Source organism: Amphiura filiformis, chromosome 15 (genome assembly GCF_039555335.1).
Source record: "Amphiura filiformis chromosome 15, Afil_fr2py, whole genome shotgun sequence".
Taxonomy (NCBI): domain Eukaryota; kingdom Metazoa; phylum Echinodermata; class Ophiuroidea; order Amphilepidida; family Amphiuridae; genus Amphiura; species Amphiura filiformis.
Window position 1 is genome coordinate 20,395,941 of NC_092642.1, and position 22,414 is coordinate 20,418,354.

General features: G+C 36.8%; 1 protein-coding gene across 1 annotated transcript in view; it reads right to left on the minus strand.

Annotated features, from left to right (window-relative positions):
* Window positions 1–21,785, minus strand: part of LOC140170779 (alpha-glucosidase-like) — a 33,721-nt gene extending 11,936 nt beyond the window's left edge. The window contains exons 1-6 of the mRNA XM_072194003.1: window positions 21,710–21,785; window positions 14,771–14,955; window positions 5,159–5,338; window positions 3,710–3,897; window positions 3,051–3,176; window positions 2,626–2,760 (exon numbers count right to left, since the gene is read on the minus strand). Of these exons, the coding sequence (XP_072050104.1) occupies window positions 2,626–2,760; window positions 3,051–3,176; window positions 3,710–3,897; window positions 5,159–5,338; window positions 14,771–14,951 (810 nt within the window). The 5' untranslated portion in view covers window positions 14,952–14,955; window positions 21,710–21,785. The remainder of the gene's footprint in view (window positions 1–2,625; window positions 2,761–3,050; window positions 3,177–3,709; window positions 3,898–5,158; window positions 5,339–14,770; window positions 14,956–21,709) is intronic.
* Window positions 21,786–22,414: the final 629 nt, after the last annotated feature.

The window sequence follows — 22,414 nt, forward strand, 5'->3', positions numbered from 1 at the left end:
TCATTGTTAATTGTTGGTTAACCCGCCACTTGAGAATAAAGGACTATGAATAGTCCTACGGGATTATCTCAAGGATATAATTATGTTCTCCCTCCTTTTCTTACATCTTCTCTGATATGTGCTAGTGTCAATGGTTATTGTTAAAAGGCAATAAGGTGTGTAATTGCAATATTTCCTCTGAATAGGAAAGACTCTCTACATCGAGTTATGTATGCTGGTGGTTCGCAATACTGTTATTTAAGAGAAGGTATCTTCCAAATCCAAATCCAAATGAGATAAAGGGTGAGAAACAGACCATTATCAGAAATAGTAGCTTGGAAGGCGAGTCCTCGAATGGTCTGTTTTGAACCGTTTATCTAAGTTACATATACGGCGAGCCAAAATAACTCAATTTTTTGTAATGGTTTATTGATTTTATAAAAGAGAAGATGGTAAAGCCAATGTATTATCTGGTAAAAGTTGCGGGATTTTCCCAAAATAAATTGAATATACCTCGGGTATACCTCTAGTAATATTCTTCCCTTGTGTCCTGTCTTGAGGGTTTTTCCCAAAATAAATTGAATATATCTTGAGTACACCTGGAGTATTATTCTTCCCATGTGTTCTGTGTTCAAACATATCTAGTGACATATACAAGTGATTAAATCTAGTAATATTCTTCCCTTGTGTCCTGTCTTGAGGGGTTTTCCCAAAATAAACTGAATATATAAGAGTTATGTACGTCATCCACCAGTGGAGCTCCTGCGCCCCTCCGCAGAACTTCCGGTAGTGGATGTTCTGCGCTCGGGGGCGCAGAGAATCCACTGTCGGAGTTGCTGCGCTCGGAAGCAAAATAATAGATTTTCGTATTATAATAACGGTGGATCATTGCTGCGCTCGGGCGCAGAGCAGAGTTATAGTTATTATAATAGGCCAAATACTAGTTATTATACGCATGTTAATAGGCCTAATAAGAAAATATATTATTTTACTTCCGAGCGCAGTTACTCCAACAGTGCAGTGGATGTTCTGCGCCCGAGCGCAGAAATGATCCACCGTTATTATAATAAGAAAATATATTATTTGCTGTCAATTCGGTTATAGGCCTACTAATAGCAATAAACTTCTCGGGGTTTAGTTATTATAAGCATGCATATTTTTTTGTATTAATATAATAGGAAAATATTAGTTATTATACGCATGCATATTGTATTTTATTAATAAAATAAGAAAATAAGTCACTTCCGAGCGCATCAACTCCGACAGTGGATGTTCTGCGCCCCCCGAAAATAATTTATTTGACTTCCGAGCGCAAAAGCTCCGACAGTGGATTTTCTGCGCCCGAGCGCAGCAATGATCCGCCGTAATTTCAATAAGAAAACGCATGCATAGGCCTAATAAGAAAATGTATTATTTTGCTTCCGAGCGCATCAACTCCGACAGTGGATGTTCTGCGCCCCCGAGCGCAGAAATGATCCACCAGTATTATAATAAGAAAATGTATTATATTGCTTCCGAGCGCAGTTACTCCAACAGTGGATGTTCTGCGCCCGAGCGCAGCAATGATCCGCCGTTACATATAAGGGACTGCGCCCGGGCGCATGAACTCCGATAGTGGATGTTCTGCGCCCGAGCGCAGAAATGATCCACCGTTATTATAATACGAAAATCTATTATTTTAGCTTCCGAGCGCAGCAACTCCGACAGTGGATTCTCTGCGCCCCCGAGCGCAGAACATCCACTACCGGAAGTTCTGCGGAGGGGCGCAGGAGCTCCACTGGTGGATGACGTACATACATGGAATATACCTTGAATACACCTCGAGTAATATTCTTCCCATGTGTTCTGTGTTCGAGTCTATCTAGTGACAACAAATACAAGTGATTTAATAAAATCAATACAGAACGGATCTCAATTGAAATCTGTAGTTTGAAGTAAGTTGGTAGTTAATTCATTTACATTTATTCTCCCTCCTTTCCTCAATTGGTAATAATTTTCTCGCTGCGGTTGGGCAAGTTGCCCACCCAGGGACGCTCTGGCTACGCCACTGAGGAAACTCTTGTGTGAGAGTATGTTTACCCAATTTATTGAATGTTTATTCAAATGATGAGTATACAAGCAAATATATCATAGCAGTTTACCATGTATAAAGGTTAGCAACTATTTTAAACTGTTGCGATTTGCTAGTTCATACTATCTTGCGAATGATAGTGAGCTTTGACAAAAATCGTATTGATCATTTCATAGCGAGTGTGCAGGAGAATTGAAATATCATAGATATACTTTGGTATAGGTCCAACAACAAAATGTACGTAACTCATTAACAACAATAAATCAAGCAAGTTTTCAAACTAATTGATTTGTAGAAACTTTAAGTGTTATTTTTCAATAATATATTGATTTACATAATGAAAAACCATTTTTTGGCTGCTTCGACCAACAATACTTAGTCTACTCTTAAGATATAGAGGTTAGAATAATAAGGGACATTGTCTATTTTAAAGATCATGACCTAGACCATTTTACCACCAAACACAACTAATTTTACGACTGGGAACACACATGGAGAACACAAGAAGCAAATTGTTCAAATGTTTCGATGACTGAATTGCTAAGGATGGTATCTAATTTATGATGACAACATACCTGCGTCATATTTGGCGGTGGAATGAAGTTGGGATCAATAGGTTCGTCTGCAAATGACTCGTCTTCATACAGATATCGTATTGAATCCACACGAAAACCATCTACGCCACGATCGAGCCAGAACCGTAATGCATCCTGAAGAAACAAAGTTTGACCACGTATTATAATTTTTTTTTAGTATTATGAAGAGTAATTTAATTTGATCATTAACTTTGTTTACATTAAAAACCATTTAATGAGAGAGGAGATTCCCCTTAATTCACAATAGCAAAGTCAGTCAGATCTAATATTGGTTATGAAATCCCCAGATAAAGGTTTAGAATTATAAAGTCCATTATGAAAGCAAACAGTGTGTCTAGTTTTTTCGGGGATTTCTATTGAACCATACCGTAAAAAAGGATAATAACGTAACGTAAGTTTCTTACTTTCATTTCCTCAACAATCTTCGGATTTCTGTAGTTAACATCTGGTTGTTCTTTCAAGTTCTGATGATAATAGTATTGCTTTCTCTCAGGAACCCATGTCCACGTGGATCCGCCAAAGTGACCCACCTGGAATACCGAAAAACACACAAAATTAGGTTACTCTATGTATGGAACTTTCCAAAATGAACCTGTTTTCGTTTTTAGAAGAACCCTTGAGTTTACGACATTCTAAGGAAACTTTTGGTTCTCTGAAATTTAGAAGTAAATTTTAAGAACATTAAAGGAAGTCTCCGGCAATCACAACATTATGCCTCACATGTTAGAAAAATAATTATCATACATACATACATGCATACATACGGTACATACATTAATTTCTTATAAGGCGCAATATCCAATTTATCAAGCACGAACCACGTGGTTTGATTTAAAACAAACTCATAATTGACTTTAAAAACAAATAACAACAGCCGTCTCTCACCACGTGACATTCAAGTTTCCCGTGCACCGAAATTGCTGGTGGTAATGACGTCCCATTAACACAATGAAGGCTGATGACCATTGTGCACAAATAACCATGACGTCATTACCACAGACAATTCGGCGAGGGAATTTTGAATATCACGAGCCCTTAACAGTGTTAAAATACTGTCACCTACCCAGTTATTCGGGATACACGTATCACTTCTACTGTTTTTATCAGGATCCTGACAACCGGTCTTCGGGTCTTTCCACACATAATAATCTCTGTAAGTGTTGCTGATGTTCTTACTTTTTCTGCTTTCCACAAACCATTTGTGTTTGTCGCTTGTGTGGTTGGGAACAAAATCCATAATAAGCCTTATTCCTGTTACACATTTGCAATTAAAACAAATAAGACACAAAATTGACTTAAGAGAGTTTGAAGCGATGACTTCTCAATGTATTGTTCTATCCAACGTTCAAAACACTCAAAATTAAAAACATCCGGGAAATATTGTGTTTGCGTGCAAGACATAAATTTGGCTATTTCCAGGGTCTGGCTATTTCAATTAAAATTCATACACCCCCTATAGAACACATGACCTTAATTTCCAACATAGGGGTGTAGATTTCATATGGAGTTACCCGTTCAGATAATCCTATTTGAAATTCACCCCGGGAAATTCACACTCCTTCTGTGAAAAATTAAGGTCATTTCTTTCCATAGGGATGTATGGATTTCAACGGCAATAGCCCATTTCTGCTTTATGTATTATAATAAAAACATACCCTTATTGGAATGATAAAACATAATAACAAGTGTGCCCTATAACCTCTAGACCCTCTCTCGTGTCCGTGGATATCGACTGGTAATGTAGAATTATCAATGAACACAAAATGCAAACCATCTGAGGCTATAGACATTTCCCCTTCCACTTCCTATATTAAGTGTGTGTGAAGTTCCCTGGAGGGGCGGGGTGTCACTTGGGATATTATTTGGTTTGCATGCTCGTCACAAAAACGTCGAAAAGGGTCGAATTTTGACCTGCTGGCGTCGAAAATGGGTACTTTTAAGGTAATCTTCGACGTTTAGGGTTGTAATTTCAACCCATCTTCACTTATTCTCAGATTGTTCGTCATCTGGTGAAATAGATGGTTCTGGAGATGGTAGTCCTACTCAGGTACACAAGTAATAAACCAAAAACCAAAAAAGAAAATGAATCAATATAGTTCCAGCGCATTCTCTTTTAATTAAGTGAGAAAATTGTAATTACATATTACACCATTTAGGGGTCCGTTTTAATGTCTTACACCATTTAGGGGGTAAAATGTCTTATATCTTACGCCAATAAGGGGTGAACTTTAGCCCCTGAATACGCCATTTTGGGTCGAATTTTGAGATGCTGAGTCAAGCATGGATACCACTTGAGTATACGAAGCAAATGACCAAATCCCAGGTCCCTAGATGATCCCAGAGACTGATCGGCTATACTGGCCTTAAAATGTAATCCTACATCGCTTAGACGACGAAGGAAGAAAACCGACCCAAAATATCGGGAAACAAAAGCCCAACCGACCGACACAAGTAGAAAGGTCCGTCCACGTTCGTAGAACGAGGTTGTTTTCATCGCCTAAAAGAAACATACCTTTTACGTGCATTTCGTGGATTAAGGCATCGAAGTCTTCCATCGTTCCAAACAACGGATAGATCTTGGTGTAATTTGAGATATCGTAACCGAAATCTTTCATAGGAGACTCGTACACAGGTGTCATCCATACGGTGTCAATACCAATGTCCACGAGATAATCAAGACGACTCCGTATACCTGTATTAAAGGAGATTCCACATAATTATAATAATCTTTGCTGTTTTTCAAAGCCTGGTTGAACAGCTAGGTGAAATCGGATCATAAACTGAAAAAAACTCAGATTTTCCGTTTTGGGATTATTGTTACAAGCACTCCCGGGCCGGTGCATAACAGCACACATTTGTGACAGTAAATATTTGATATTTAAATGTATTATTTTATGATAGCGATACTGTTTGGCCCTGTAGATCCCCATATTTCGACCCGAGAGTGGTCCAATACCCTTGACAGAGGCAACGATCGTGCGCCTGATTGCCCTGGACGTCAAAGGAGCATTTGACACGGTCTGGCATGATAATGGCCTTTGATCGAAACTCATAGCAAAAGGGGTATCCGGCAAGCTGCTGACCTGGCTTAGACGCTACCTAGCAGATCGCTCCATCAAAGTTGTGTTATCTGATCAGTCAAACTGACCTTTATTTTAAAATTTAGCCCCTAGATGACCTTAGACCTCGGTATGAAACATTACGCTTGTTCCCTGTGTGGGAAATGTTCTCACGCAAGTACGATCTCAAGAGATACAAGCAACACGTACATCCTGAAGAAGAGGAAGAGGAGGATTCCGATGATAAGGACTCAGAGGTTGAAGATTAGATGAGGTCTCCGACCTTGCGTCTTCTAGCGACGAACTGGAAGACAATGAGGGTTATAGTGAATGGTACGAGGGAAGATGCTACGGAAGACATCACAAGTATGCAGAGGAGGGTATGGACTCGAAGATGGCTAGGAAAAAGGCCTACCTAAAAATCGTATGGGCTGTCAAACGCGACTTTTTCGATCAGTACCGTCCGTTTCCGCAAAGCCACGCACATCTCAAAGACGACGATGTTTATATGGAGATCACTGGCCGATTTCCGGTACAAAATGGTGGAACTTCCGTATCAAAATGGCGGCACTTTCAGTTGACCATTGACCAGTCCCGGTCGACCTTTGTCCATTTCTGGTTGACTTATCTGGACACCAGGATTGCGTAACAAAATGCTTCAAACTGAGTCGATTGCGTAACAAATTACATATCGATTACGTAACGAGATGCGTAACGAAAAAATTTAGAAGATTAAAATTTGAAGGAAGTGACCCGTTTGACCTTTGACTTTGGTCAACCTTTGTTTTCGTGACCCGGATATGACCTCGGTTGACTTTTGGCATTAGTTGACCTTTGACCTCACGTCCAGGATGTGATGTATGTAAAGTCTACCCTACTACTATAACTCTGGAAGATTAAGCCCTAAATTGTTCATGGTGAATTCATGAAGATCGCGGGAAATTTTACTTTTATACACATGCTACATATAATTGACAATTTTTTCAATTTTATCGGTAGAAAGTGAGTTAAAGCCATATTGTAACATTTGCTGAGGAGGACGCCCTCAATATTTTGTTTTTTTAGGCGATTGTAATGTACTTTAGTAAACTATCATACCCTGCAAAAATCAAGACGTTAGTTGCTGTCGTTTTGTCAAAATCCGGGATCAGACAGTTTATTATTACAATGGAAATAAGCGATGTTCCGGGTGATATTCATAACACAGTAGATCTGTACATGGTATGCGGGCCGGTCATATACACACGTCAAAGGACCGTGCCGTAGCACGACAGATGGAGTAACACGCATTGGTGTCATCGGCGCTGGTAATTTAGTAAATTCCAATTTACTTTGCTTTACCTCAGTGTTTGGCTCAAAATTAAAAGGGTACATATCTAACAGTAACATAACATTTTATGGAACAGACAACACTTTTTTATGAAATTGTTGCAATGTGACTTTAAATGACAAAATTATTTTTAACGGTTTTTTTAAAATATAAATTAAATATACAAATTACCTTTATTTTAATTAAAATTGATCAAAAATACCACTGATTGCATGTACATCTATTGATAATGTTATATTATCTACTTCTTTACTCTAAACCAAGAAATAACGGTCTATTGAAGGATGCTCTATTTGAAATAGAGCACTGCATTGTGGTACCATATTGCCTGAGCAGATAACATACAGCCCTGGTCAGGAAATACCACACTGATGCTCAGTGCAAACACTACAACCTTGGCGGAAATTCGTTGCCACACCAGCCCGTGCTGGTGTTAAAATAAAGCAATCGCCAGAGGTAAATATGTCACAGTACCGCATTATCTTTGTATAATAGTTGCAAATATGCATGCACACTCAATTTAGACTCTCCCCTTCCCCACCCCCCATCTTTCAATGTTGGGAGACTGAAATGTAGACACGATGACGATTTTGTCCAAATCAACATTGCAATAGGGGAGTGGGGAAGGATGTTGGCCAATTAACGCTCAGGTGTGGTTGTAGGTGTTACAGGCTTGAAAAAGTCATGATTCCTGTCATGTTTATTCACTTTATTCGAAATATACTCAGTCGATGAAACCACAAACTTGGCATAATAATACAGAAGCATATCAAGAAACCATCTTGGAAGTTTGAATAAAACATTGTGTAATTTTCTACTTTATTAATTAAATATTAATTTAAAATCCAATATAGTCACCATATACCCAGCTGTCATCATATACCCTCGCCTTTCAGATGGCTTAGCAAATGGTCGACTGTGCATTTTCCATTAATTACTATATTTTAATATGTTTAATATTACATGATAAAACTTAGATGACCCTGCTACATTTGTTTTACAGAACTGTTTCGTAAGGGCCGTAGCCCTCACTCCTCAGAAACTTTGTGCAGAATGAGGTTCAAATTAATATTACAATACCAACCAGGGAAATATGTACATGCATCAATGATTATATATAAAGAACAGAGTTATTAAGTTATAAAATGTCATTCAGTCATATCATTTCATTGTGAGTCCAGACGAGATAATAGATGGTGAGACTTAAGCTGATCCATATTGATCATTACATATTGATTGAAATTGCAAAAGCAATTCAAATTGTATAGAAGTCATAAAATGAAGAAATCAATTAACTGATCAAATGAGTTCATGGTTTTATATTACATAATAAATGTTTCTTTCTGTGTCGGCAGCTGTTAAGTAACTCATTCCTTTTGTTTAAAGAACATAAATCCGGTCTGTAGATGATAAAATATTTCTCTTCTGTACATAAGTTGCATTTCTTGCTTGAAGTTGAGTATGATTTTGCTTTAGATATAATTTTCCACTTCAGGGAGTAATTTATGTTCTTATCTTTAAGAGTCCATATGTATTCACTGAGGGCGGTGGCATTTCTCTTAGTTTCATGTTTGAATGACGATAAATGTCCAGCATGTCGGGATTTAAATGAGTTCTCTGTAAGTCCTATGTAGGTCTCAGCGTTATTATTGTCTTCTCTGGTGACTGTAGCCTGGTATATGACACTACTGGTTTGGCATTTCTTGTTGAGTGGGCATTGTACTTTATTTCTGCAGTTACAATCCTTTTGAGATTTATCTGTTTCAAATTTTGTTTCACTTTTTCCGATAACAGATTTGTTGTGTTTAGTGATGATGTTCTTCATATTTGGCATACAGCTATAACTGAGCTTTACTGTGTTCCTGTTGATCAGTTTGTGTAGTTGATGGCCTGGAGGAAAGGATCTATCAAGGAGGTTGAAGAATTTCTTGCCGATGTTTGTAGCAACGCTATCGCTGTACGGGGGGTTGAACCATACTATGTTTCTAGTTCTCTTGCGTTTATTGTTGTTGCTTCTTTGTGGATTATACTTAAGTTCATAATTGTATCCACTTTTCCGTAGAGCATCTTGGTAAGGTGGAGCTGCGTTATTAAACAGTTCTTCATTGGAGGATATGTTAGATAGCCGTTTATTTATACTTTCCGGTATATTGTTTATTATTGATGGAGGGTGATTGCTGTCTTTGTGCACATATAACGGAGTGTTGTTAGGTTTCATGAAAGGTCTGTACGTGGCCGATGGGAGATCCAGAGTGATATCAAGAAAGTCAACTGTTGTCTTGTTTGCTTCTATGGTAATATTAAGTCCAATAAATACAAAAATTGAACAGATCTCTTTTTCAGTAGATCAGTTTGTCGCGGGGTTTTATGTGACACAGCCAATCCATCGTCTCTGTATAGACCTATGTTAATATTAAGATGATTAAGTTGGGAGAGTAAGTATAATCCGGGGTATAATCCAATTAGCTCACATGTCTCCGCACCATCGTAGCTTCCCATGGTGACATCAAATAGGGAATTTCCACGCTTACACCATGTTGATCCTTTGTTGAAGAGCATGGATTGTTTGGAGTGTTTGATAATGTTGATTTCATCATCTGTTATTTCATCATATTGGGATGCAAAATGTAAGGCGTTGTTTAATAAATCCTGAGATATCGAAGGATAGAAATTACAAACATCAAAGCAAATAAATGAACACTTTTGTTTGTTTTTCACGTTGTCAAACCAATTTATCACTTCATCCGTGTTCTTCCATTGGTTAAGACGCGTTGCACTTATAATTTTTGAGTTTATCCTTTCTAGTACTTGTTTGCTGATTTTTCCTATTTCGGATTTGCATGGATTAATTAATCTGCATGTAGGCTTGTTTTTGAAGTTCGGTTTATGATCTTTGAGGGTTATGAAAGCTTCAGTTTTTGCTGTTGTGTCAATTCTATCACTCAGGTCCAGTTTAGTTGCGATGTTCTTGTCTTCATTTACAATTCCTGTTTCCGTAGATGCTGGTGCCTTCTTGTATTCACTTGTAATGTCCTTTTCAATGAGCTCATTATATTGGTCTGGATTTAGTTGGTAAAAGTTAGTTGTTTTGTCAGCAGCTACATAAAGATTATTGCACTGTTTAATATTATCTACGTCGTTTGAAAGCTGTGTTTGAAACTGGTTCTCGGCGTTCTTGAATTCAATGTTTTGGACGAGGTTAAGCATGCCATCTTCAAATTGTTTTAGTTCTGGAATGTATGGTGGTGACTTTCCTGATTTAAATCCAAAAGTTTCTTTTTGCTCTGAAGTGATGTCCGGGTTAAGAAAGAAAAAAGTCTTCCATCGTAAGTTCTTCATAAATTTTTCCGCTTTAGTTATGATGCATTTCAAATAGTCCTTATTAGTTGGTATTGGAATATTTTTGGTTGAATACCCCAAGTTGATGCCATCTAGTCTGTGATCCATGACGGTTTCCAAAGTGCTCAACAAATATAATTTGGAGCTATGAATAACAAAAATCCAAGAAAGGTTGAAACCATGGACATGGTAAAGTGCTCAACCAAGAAGGGAGCTTAATACATGATAAAACTTAGATGACCCTGCTACATTTGTTTTACAGAACTGTTTCGTAAGGGCCGTAGCCCTCACTCCTCAGAAACTTTGTGCAGAATGAGGTTCAAATTAATATTACAATACCAACCAGGAAAATATGTACATGCATCAATGATTATATATAAAGAACAGAGTTATTAAGTTATAAAATGTCATTCAGTCATATCATTTCATTGTGAGTCCAGACGAGATAATAGATGGTGAGACTTAAGCTGATCCATATTGATCATTACATATTGATTGAAATTGCAAAAGCAATTCAAATTGTATAGAAGTCATAAAATGAAGAAATCAATTAACTGATCAAATGAGTTCATGGTTTTATATTACATAATAAATGTTTCTTTCTGTGTCGGCAGCTGTTAAGTAACTCATTCCTTTTGTTTAAAGAACATAAATCCGGTCTGTAGATGATAAAATATTTCTCTTCTGTACATAAGTTGCATTTCTTGCTTGAAGTTGAGTATGATTTTGCTTTAGATATAATTTTCCACTTCAGGGAGTAATTTATGTTCTTATCTTTAAGAGTCCATATGTATTCACTGAGGGCGGTGGCATTTCTCTTAGTTTCATGTTTGAATGACGATAAATGTCCAGCATGTCGGGCTTTAAATGAGTTCTCTGTAAGTCCTATGTAGGTCTCAGCGTTATTATTGTCTTCTCTGGTGACTGTAGCCTGGTATATGACACTACTGGTTTGGCATTTCTTGTTGAGTGGGCATTGTACTTTATTTCTGCAGTTACAATCCTTTTGAGATTTATCTGTTTCAAGTTTTGTTTCACTTTTTCCGATAACAGATTTGTTGTGTTTAGTGATGATGTTCTTCATATTTGGCAACAACAATAAACGCAAGAGAACTAGAAACATAGTATGATTCAACCCCCGTACAGCGATAGCGTTGCTACAAACATCGGCAAGAAATTCTTCAACCTCCTTGATAGATCCTTTCCTCCAGGCCATCAACTACACAAACTGATCAACAGGAACACAGTAAAGCTCAGTTATAGCTGTATGCCAAATATGAAGAACATCATCACTAAACACAACAAATCTGTTATCGGAAAAAGTGAAACAAAACTTGAAACAGATAAATCTCAAAAGGATTGTAACTGCAGAAATAAAGTACAATGCCCACTCAACAAGAAATGCCAAACCAGTAGTGTCATATACCAGGCTACAGTCACCAGAGAAGACAATAATAACGCTGAGACCTACATAGGACTTACAGAGAACTCATTTAAATCCCGACATGCTGGACATTTATCGTCATTCAAACATGAAACTAAGAGAAATGCCACCGCCCTCAGTGAATACATATGGACTCTTAAAGATAAGAACATAAATTACTCCCTGAAGTGGAAAATTATATCTAAAGCAAAATCATACTCAACTTCAAGCAAGAAATGCAACTTATGTACAGAAGAGAAATATTTTATCATCTACAGACCGGATTTATGTTCTTTAAACAAAAGGAATGAGTTACTTAACAGCTGCCGACACAGAAAGAAACATTTATTATGTAATATAAAACCATGAACTCATTTGATCAGTTAATTGATTTCTTCATTTTATGACTTCTATACAATTTGAATTGCTTTTGCAATTTCAATCAATATGTAATGATCAATATGGATCAGCTTAAGTCTCACCATCTATTATCTCGTCTGGACTCACAATGAAATGATATGACTGAATGACATTTTATAACTTAATAACTCTGTTCTTTATATATAATCATTGATGCATGTACATATTTTCCTGGTTGGTATTGTAATATTAATTTGAACCTCATTCTGCACAAAGTTTCTGAGGAGTGAGGGCTACGGCCCTTACGAAACAGTTCTGTAAAACAAATGTAGCAGGGTCATCTAAGTTTTATCATGTATTAAGCTCCCTTCTTGGTTGAGCACTTTACCATGTCCATGGTTTCAACCTTTCTTGGATTTTTATATGTTTAATATTAGAATATTATAGGTTGAGCACTTTTCCACTGGATGGTTTTAAATCTTCTTGGATTATAATATGTTTAAAATTAAATTTTATTTAAGATTAAAGCATGTTTCATGACACTTTGTTGGTAAATATCTAATTTCCGGCCATATCTACGAAGGTCATTCTCTTAGAACTTTGTTTCAGTAAATGGTAGCTTCTTTAAACTCCGCATGATTATACCTAAACATAAGAGCAAATGTATATTGATGCCTTTTCCAGATTTTTTTAGGTGACATCAGAAGTAAAGTAGGATTTGATACACCGGACACGATAAAAAGTGGTAAACAATTACATAAGAATAGTACTATTTCCATAGCAGGTTTAAATGCTTCCAGTTAGTCATATTTTTCTAATACAGACAATTTTATTATAGTTCTTCTCTTATTGAATTCTTTGCAAAAGAAAACAGCAGCATTTTTGAATTGTGATGTATATGGATATATGCGGCACTGAGTCCTGATTTAATTTTTACTTCTGCTACAAAGTTGAAAAAAAAAAAAGATAATGAAACTAAAAAAGATATTAAAACTATTTTTTTACAAGCTAGTTAAGATACTAGGTTACAATCATGGAAAATATGGCTACTATTTGCAAAAGCTGTGATATGAGGGTGCGGTAGAACTTTTTGAATGACCCTCGTATAGAGGGATGACTTGATGATCCGATCAAGGGATCACTGACTTTCAGACCTTCCATGGTCATTAATAGCCTTTCCCCGTGATACCTTCACTATTACATCATTATCTTATTCTTTTGTCTCATATGTATTTTATGTTATTTTATGATGAGCGAAAATATAATAAGTAAATGAATGAATTAATAAAAGATTAAATATCAGACGGGTTCAAAACCGAGATCACACTTTTATTAGAAAGACTTAAAATTTAAATCTTAGTTGAGTCTTGTAAATTTTTAAGTCTTTAAGATTTATTTTACGCGGGGTTTGATTTAAATATTCTTTGGGATCGGGAAAATCTATTTTTAAATCTTTTGAAACACTTAAACATTAAACCAATCACAACGCGATGTTGCGTGCACGTGATCAAATCGAAACGTTTTCCTGGACTGCTCAGCCACCATCTTTCTTTTGCGATTTTGTGTGGTGGCGAGCGAATGAATGAAGTGATATGGACGAATTTGTTTTGCAGAATGGCATTCCAGATGCTGTAATGGCCAATGTCAGTGACTACAACTTCCATGAAAAAGCTTACATTGTTGTGCACGAAGGGCCAATGTGAACATTATCTTCAATCGCCGAGGTAGTGGTCTGTGCTTCTGCTGTATAAGCTTACCTATACACATAATATATTTTTAAATGTGTAAGGTTATTTCCATGAAGGATCACACTCGGCCACTGCAGTGACACTGGAATTATCACTAGCACTGCAGACTATTGCTTGAACTTTATGAAAGAAGTAGTTCTGACTTGGTATTACTGCCGTGAATAGACGTATTGCTTGATAAGAAGTCACACAGACTTGTATTTAATATCGATATATTTAAATTCCCATAAAGATTTATATTATTTTAAAATAAATCCCAGATATGCTTAAAAGTAAATCTTAAAGGACTTGAATATTAAATCCAATGGACTTGCATTTTTAATCTTTCAAGGATTTGAAATTTAAAGTCTAAGGGTAGTCTTATTTTTTAATCCAAAGGATTTGTCACTAATTACAGTCCGCCTTGGATTTAAAAATTAGATCTTTTAGACTTGAAAATAAGTCTTTGAAGTATTTTAAAACATTTGCTCTTTGTATATTTAAACTTTAAATCTGAAAGTTTTATTTTTTAAATCTCTGTGGGACTGAAATTTATAAAACTTTGTAAAGACTTATTTTAATCCTATATTGATTGGTCCCTAACTACAGTCTCTGAAAGTTTTGAAAGTAAGTCTTTTGGATTTGAATTTAAATTCAGTATTAAAATAAGTACAAACAAACCCGGTATTGGTTCAGGGGTTCTTGAGATAGCACTTGGTATTTGAAAAAGCTCTCTTAAAACTTGGAATTTTTATGTTGTTAAGTCGCCTATGCTGAGATTATGTACGTAATTATAAACATGGTAAACGAGCCATCATTTATCAAACGATTTCACTGCACTCTTTATTGTTTATATTTTTATGAAATCAGAAAGATGATATCTTACCATTTAAATCACCAAATCCGTCGCCATTAGTATCCATGAAAGAAAGCGAATATATCTGATAAATGACTGTGTGTTTCCACCACTCTCTCCAGGTGAAGGTTTTCGCTGACGCTTTTAACAGAAAGTTTGTTTGGATCATTCCAATCAGGAGACAAATTGTCCACAGGCGATGTAGTGTCATATTGCTAAATTAAGGAATATGTAGTAAAGTAAAGTATGGATGTATTGTGTTGATTACGTGCAGATGCCCTCAAAGAGCGAATTAATTTCAAAAATTAGAAAATCCCATTATTAGGAAAATTGCCGAAAAACGGGTTGTGCCCCTAATCAGATCCGGTGCCCCCAATCATGGTCGGTGCCCCCCCCAATGTGATGACCCACGCTACGCCACTGCGGGCTTGCATCGGGTTTGTTTTATTTCTGATCCTCGCATATATATTAATTTGTGTCTCGCATTGTCTTACGTCCTGCTAGGGTGAAGCATATAGGCCGCCTCCTTCTTCATTATTTAATATATAATTGGCCGCTGAGACACAATGAGAGAGTTATCATGGGGACTTAAGGTTACACAAAGAGACGTATAAAAACGTATAAAAGACGTATAAAGTTGTTCTCTAAAACAGAGTTTTCTCAGTAATCAAATATCGCAGCGAGTGAAATGTTGGTGCATTGGATGTAGCTTAACATTTTTGTGTGTGTTATATACAAATTATTAGAATAAATTTGAAAATCCTTCGTTTAAAGCATTTTTACCCACCATGTTCACAAGATCAAAAACACGTTCCATGAGGTTTTTTTCAAATGTGCACTCCGTATAAATCCACACCGAGCGATTGTTTTCTTCTTTTTCGTATTGTATTACAAATCGATCAAAGAAATAATGTTGCCATGGGGAAGAACCAAATACAGTACCGGTTAAATTTTAAAAGCCCGTTTTGGGGGAAAATTTTGGAGAATTTGCTTGAGAAAAAGCTGGTTTGTGAAATTATCGATATCTTGATTACGAGACGTTAATTTAGACATCTGAATACCTACATTATTTCTCAACATTCTGCCAATTGCTATTCCATTTGATTTTCACTCCAAATTGAAGCTAGTTTTGCAAAAAAACAAGGTTTTCCTCCATCAGTTCGTTCAAAATTTCAGCGCCGACATGCGTGTTTATTCTAAGAGCCATAATGCGGACGCGATTGTAATCATGTAATTGCATCCAATTATAGTTATATGATTTGAGAACAGTCAATTGCGTAAGCTGATCTATGGCCGAGTGGATAGAGCGTTGGACTGGGAATCTAATATGAACTATTTTTGTGGGTTCGAGTCTCCGTGTGGCTGAATTTTCTTTTTTTTTTCTCTTTTCTCATTTTTACTTCCTTTCTTTCCTCTTTTCTTTCTCCCTTTCTTTTTTCATTTCTTTTTTTTTTTTTCATTTCTTTCTTTCTTTCTTTCTTTTTCGTTCATTTTCTTTCTCTCTCTTTCTTTCTCTTTTTCAGTCTTTCTTTATTCTTTCTTGCTCCTTTCTTTTTAGTTTTATTTGATTGATTCGCTGAGTGCAGTGAATCGTGATTGATTGTTTTTCACTGCTAAGTCTGTCTTGTTGATTTTCATCCCAAATTCGATTTACAAAAAATTGCTTTTTGATATTGTTGTTGTTGCCTACCCTTACATTGTATAAATCAGGGAATAGCAGCATTGATTTCATCAAAGATAGCAAGGCTATAAATTCGAAATCAACACATTTTCCAGGGCGTAGCTTGACGAAGTGCCCCAATCAATTTTAAAATTTATAAAATCCTTGTGAAAATTGCCGAAAACGGCTTGTGCCACCCCCCGGCATCCGAGCTCCGGGCACGAGCTAAGCCAAGTTTCATAGCCTTTTCATGTGTTGACCGTGGATCGATATTCTATTGTAAGTAGGCCTACGTCCCGGTACGCTTGTTCATTTTCTGCATGGCTGTTTCTGTTATGAACTTACGCCCCTCTGAAATCAAGCGCATGAAAAACTCTCGGCTAACCTTAAGGCTACATGCTCTTTTTGGTTGAAATTTTTGGCGGAAATAATCCCGCCAAAACATTAAAGTAATCTTTTCCCACAACTAAATATCATAGTCAGGAAATTAATGATGCATCTGGTAGCTTAGATCATAACTTTCATTATACTTAGTTGCAATTATCCCAGAAAATTCTTGATTTGTTTTTACAGAGTCTTGAATTGTCGATGTTTTTGATCAAAGAACATCACTCGGTGTATTTTGAAACTCGAGGCATTAACTCTTCTCAAATTAGCCTCAAATCATAATTTATTATATGCACGTGTAGCAAACACCAATGGGAATAATTGGACGTTGTTTGCGGAGCCTAAATTTGGTTTGATTTTATTTCACAATAATTCTAAGGTGAGAATTTTGACCTGACATTTCCTTTTTGGATTTCCAATTTAAATTCATTGATATGTGATATCTTGAATAAATAAAGAGTACGCTTACCTTTCTGCAACACTTCCCGGTATCATTAAGCATCTGCTGATAACCAACATTTTAGCTGAAAACAGTCCCTTCCAAAATATGGTTCAAAAGTTCGTACACTGCGCGTATATAATGGCACAGCGAGGTAATGAGAGAGCTATTTACGGTGGGGTATCTATTGTAAGCTATTAGGGTAGGCATATAGTATATCTTCTCGCAAGTGACAAGATGTGTCAAGCAGGTGCATACATAAGGGCGGTATATTCAAACGGTATTGTCTGGATCATTGAGTATCGATTGCGCACGTATACAGCAACACGGATGTGTGTGGTCCTCCCCAGGTTTTAACATGAATTACAAATGACGTCGTGAGTGACCCAGCGTTTTCATTTTATTATTACAAAATTAATCGTCGTTTATCACGAGTCCTAATAGTCGTACCAGATCAATTCATCAAAATTAATTTGTATTAAATGAAAAACAAACAGACAAGTAGAGTCATATGTCTTTCTATGACTGTATTCCAACCAAAATCTGATTTTCAATACACTAGAAAAGTGTTGATATGTATATCTTTGAAAATCGCCGAATGTTAACCACAGTCACCGTGGCACAGTAGGCATCTTTAGCATTTTAGTATTTTTTATTCTTTTTACTAATGCGCTGTGCCATTTTTCAAACACGCCCCTGAATGAAATTAGCAAGTACCCTTAAGCTGAGATTGCCTGAGTACCGACTGTGAACTCGGGTAGTACAGTGGTAAGACTCTGGACCGGTAATCCCGTAACCGGGGTTCAATCCACGCTGAGTTCAGATTTTTACTCTCTCAATATTTTCGTATGTCAGTTTGCTCGATGCCCAAATACGTCATTTAAATAAAATTTCTCGGGCTTGCATCGTTTATTTCCGATCCTCGCATATATTAGGTCTAATTTGTATCTCGCATTGTCTTACGTCCTGTTAGGGTGAAACATATAGGCCGACTCCTTCTTCATTATTTAACATATAATTGACCGCTGAGACAAAATAAGAGAGTTATCATGGGGACTTTTATTTATTTATTTATTTATTTATTTATTTATTTATTTATTTATTTATTTATTTGTTTGTTTGTTTGTTTGTTTGTTTGTTTGTTTGTTTGTTTGTTTGTTTGTTTATTTATTTATTTATTTATTTATTTATTTATTTATTTATTTATTTACTTATTTATTTATTTATTTATTTATTTATTAAGGTATAAAATAATCAAGCAAGCAGGTCACAGACCTGATACGCCTGGGTAACTATAAAAATATTTATAAAATCAACAGACAAAGCAACGACAACATGCAGAACATTCAAAGGCAAAAATAAATCACAGATTATTAAGGCGCTGAACAACTTGAGGAATGGTAGATTGCATGTATCTGGTTCGCTTACAGCGAGGGGAGATCAATCTGTTGGGGATACCAAAGATTCCTACCGTGTTGATCACCTTTGGATTTAAGCAGCATTTGAGAATGTTTAGCAGACGCTTGCAAACCCAAATTTAGTGCCCTGAGGCACTCCCCCGAAATAGATTGTCATGCTGATGACCTGCCTTTGATTCTTACAGATTGGGTGCGATTACACAAATGGCTACTAATGATAGGAATAATACTTGGGCGAATACCTATATCAATTAACTTCTGAACAGCAATATTGTGACTAATGGCTTTAGTAAAGTCAACAGCACATAAGGTTGCATAATGGCCAGCCTCATCAATACCTTTAAGGACAGTGTCTACAACATCCACTAGATAGTGAGTAGTTGAGCTGTCCTTCACATTACCGTACTGCTGTTTATCAATGTGAGGGTAAAAGACCATAATCCACTCAGCCAGAAAGCTCTCAAAGATCTTAACGTCCAGGCGGGTAAGGCTGATAGGCCTTAGTTGATCAAGGCTTTTTGCATCATGTATTTTAGGTATCGGAGTTATTGATTAGGTTTTCCCATAGGCCTTCAAAACATGAAGGCCTATGGTTTTCCATACTGCTGGAAGGCCTATGGTTTAAACAACAATTATATATGTGAGTGAATGGCTCAGTTAGTTCAAGAGCAAACTCCTTTGTGACTCGCGGTGGAATGTCAGCCGGATGCTTGGACTTGTTAGACTTAATGTTACGTAATTTTTTGTTAACTTCACCAGGTGATATGCGCGGCGAAGGTAGGGTAGGGCAATAAGCGGACAGGTTCCTAAGATCAAGCGGGGGTAACTGGTTACAAATATCAGCAACGTGATTCTTGATTGCTTCAGCGATAATAAGAGGATCCTTTGAGATTCCATCGATCTCTATAGTCTTTGCAGTGGATTTTCCTCCAGATATGTTTTTAACATATGTGAGTGGACACTACGAATGAGCCGTAAACTCGGCAAATTGTATTCTGAGTTACAGTGTAAAATATGCGTGAAGGTCGTTTTCATAGCTGTCTCAATTCAGTGCGACAAGTACTATTGCTGAAGAGGATAATAAGTTTCTACCTATTTCTGTAGAATAGTTCTTGTCTTTGTTTGCTTTGGCCAAATCCTGTTCAAGTGGTATATAACAAAGCATTGTTATGTGTCTAGGTATCTATAATCAACAATTAACAATGAGAGGGCATTCCTGAACCTCGTTGACTTGGGGATGATTTGAAATGACCGCCAATTATGACTGTTTGATATTTATTACCAGAAATGTGGAAAAAGAGGCACATGTAGAACCGATAAAAACTAAAAATTTTGTTGAAGGAAGAAAATTCAACAAACCATAACCCCGCTTCTGGATATCGTTTGAAGTCAAATGATATACCATTTTAAAGCTTATGATATATATTTTCTAAACACGAAATAAAACAATATTGACCGGGCCGACTTTACGGCTGATTCGTGATGTCCAGTCACATATTTGTGCCATATACCTGGTTGGTTACAACGTAACCCATCGATGTTCTTATTGTAAAGTTGGTTTTTGCTTCGACTATCTCGCGTTGCCCCGACTGTGAACTCAGGTAGTACAGTGGTAAGACTCTGGACCGGTAATCCAGCGACCGGGGTTCAATCCCCGCTGAGTCCTGATTATTTTCTCTCTCAATATTTTTGTATGTCAGTTTGCTCGAGCCCCAAACACATCATTTAAATAATAATTTCTCGGGCTTGCATCGTTTATTTCCGATCCTCGCATATATTAATTTGTGTCTCGCATATTGTCTTATAGGCCGCATCCTTTTTCTGATTTATCATGAAAAGACCAATCATTTGGGACCATTTTCACCAAAAAAGAGCAATTTTCAATTTTGTTCCTTGGGTACCAAAATTAGACATATGACGACCTGATGTTACATTTTTGCTCGTTACTCCATAACTGTGCCTCGTAGATAGGTCAAACTATACTTTTTCTGAAACCTTATGACTAGAAGAACACATTGCCTGTATTTTTAGAAATTTTGAACTTGACCTCTGTGTAAAGTTCAATGACCTTTTCCCACCAATAAGGGTGCTTTTGAAATGCCTCCATAGCATATAATGATCAGCGCTATAAGTACAGTATCTCAGCCAAATGCAGCGAATTTAACATGATTTGCACGATTGGAATTTATTGGACTAATATGTCGAAGGTATCTGTAGGTACGGCACAGTGTCAACACCATGTATTATAAAGATTTTTTCCCTGCAACTTAATGCTCCGTTGGTGAGCGACGGGCGATTGGTATTTCACCGAACGCAAGCAAAGGAGTCCTATCTGATTGGCTAGGGATCGATCGCTAGATCGCTCACTGCTGAAGTACAAACTCAAAATGTAGAGATGTATTCAATTCGATAAAAATCAATATTCTATTATTGACGCAGATAAAGAAACTTGCATAGTGTGCATTGTATTATAGAGTTGTGATTTAATATTCTATACAGCACGTGGATTGAGCTTTATATGATTTAAATTCTCAAACAGTTGAATATATCACAATTTTATCGAGCGATTTCAAAATGTTAATGTATAAAATGCAGTAAACTATATGCGTATAACGACAACAGCAATCGCCTATTAGTGTATTGAATTACCAGTTATTAGTGTATTGAAAACAAAACCTGGGTTTTACCTGACAACAAATCGAATTTTCTTGTAATAGCAACATCATATGGGATACTGTAGAATAGAAACTGTGTGGTATCTCATATAGTGTAAATGGTATGCTTAGCCTGAGTCGCTCGGCCTATCTCGAACAAAATCGCCATGCGTAGCTTTTGAAAAACGAGAGGATTCGCCGTACTATCACGGCAATTTTTGACACGAAGATATAGGGATGATGACGCTGTGTACGGCATACTTCTCAGATACCCCTGAGTCGAATCAAAGAAGTTGGATCGCGGACATTGCAAAAAGTGATCAATCATTGAAAATGGTTAATGGTTAATTTCGACAGCAGAGTCGAATCAAACACGTTTGACCGTGGACATTTGTGGTGTCACATACGCACCTATGCCTGATTCAAATGGCAACAGCCTTGTGACTAGCCTGATTACACAGCAAACCAAACAGCAACCATGTTTGACCTGGAGCATTAATGTATTAAACATTGAAGTTACAAGGTCAAAGTCTAGTGAGCATGAATAAAGAGAATTGTCATACTAAGGGGCAGTGCAATAAATATTTGGGATCCAAATTTACAAACCTTAAATGGTCTAGATACATGTTGCGAGTGCAGCGAGCAGGAAAATTTGCATATTTAAGCCTTTCCGTACTCTTTTCCTAAGCATTTTAGAGCATTTTATTAAAAAGGCGCCCATGAATGTGTGCCAAAATCGCTTGCCCCCCCTCTCGGCTTGCCAAAATGTTCTTGCCCCCCCCCAAAAAAAACCCCTCCCCCAGGGCTCATAATTATTGCACAGCCCCTAAAAGTAGAATACAATTGTTGTGACAAAGCGACGTGTCGATTTTACTTCATTGCTGAACTATAGGGGCATTGATGACGATTTTAAAGGTATATGCACTACTCAAAGATATTCCTGAAAAAAATTGGTGTCAGTTCCAATTTACAATGTAACTATTATTTTAATGTAATGTTAAAGAGAAGTTTTGCATTGCAGCACTGACAAGAACATTTAGTGGTGGTTCATTTTATCATTAAATAGGCCTAATTATACACTTACATAGGCCTGCGTGTTTTGGCGCAACGTCAGCC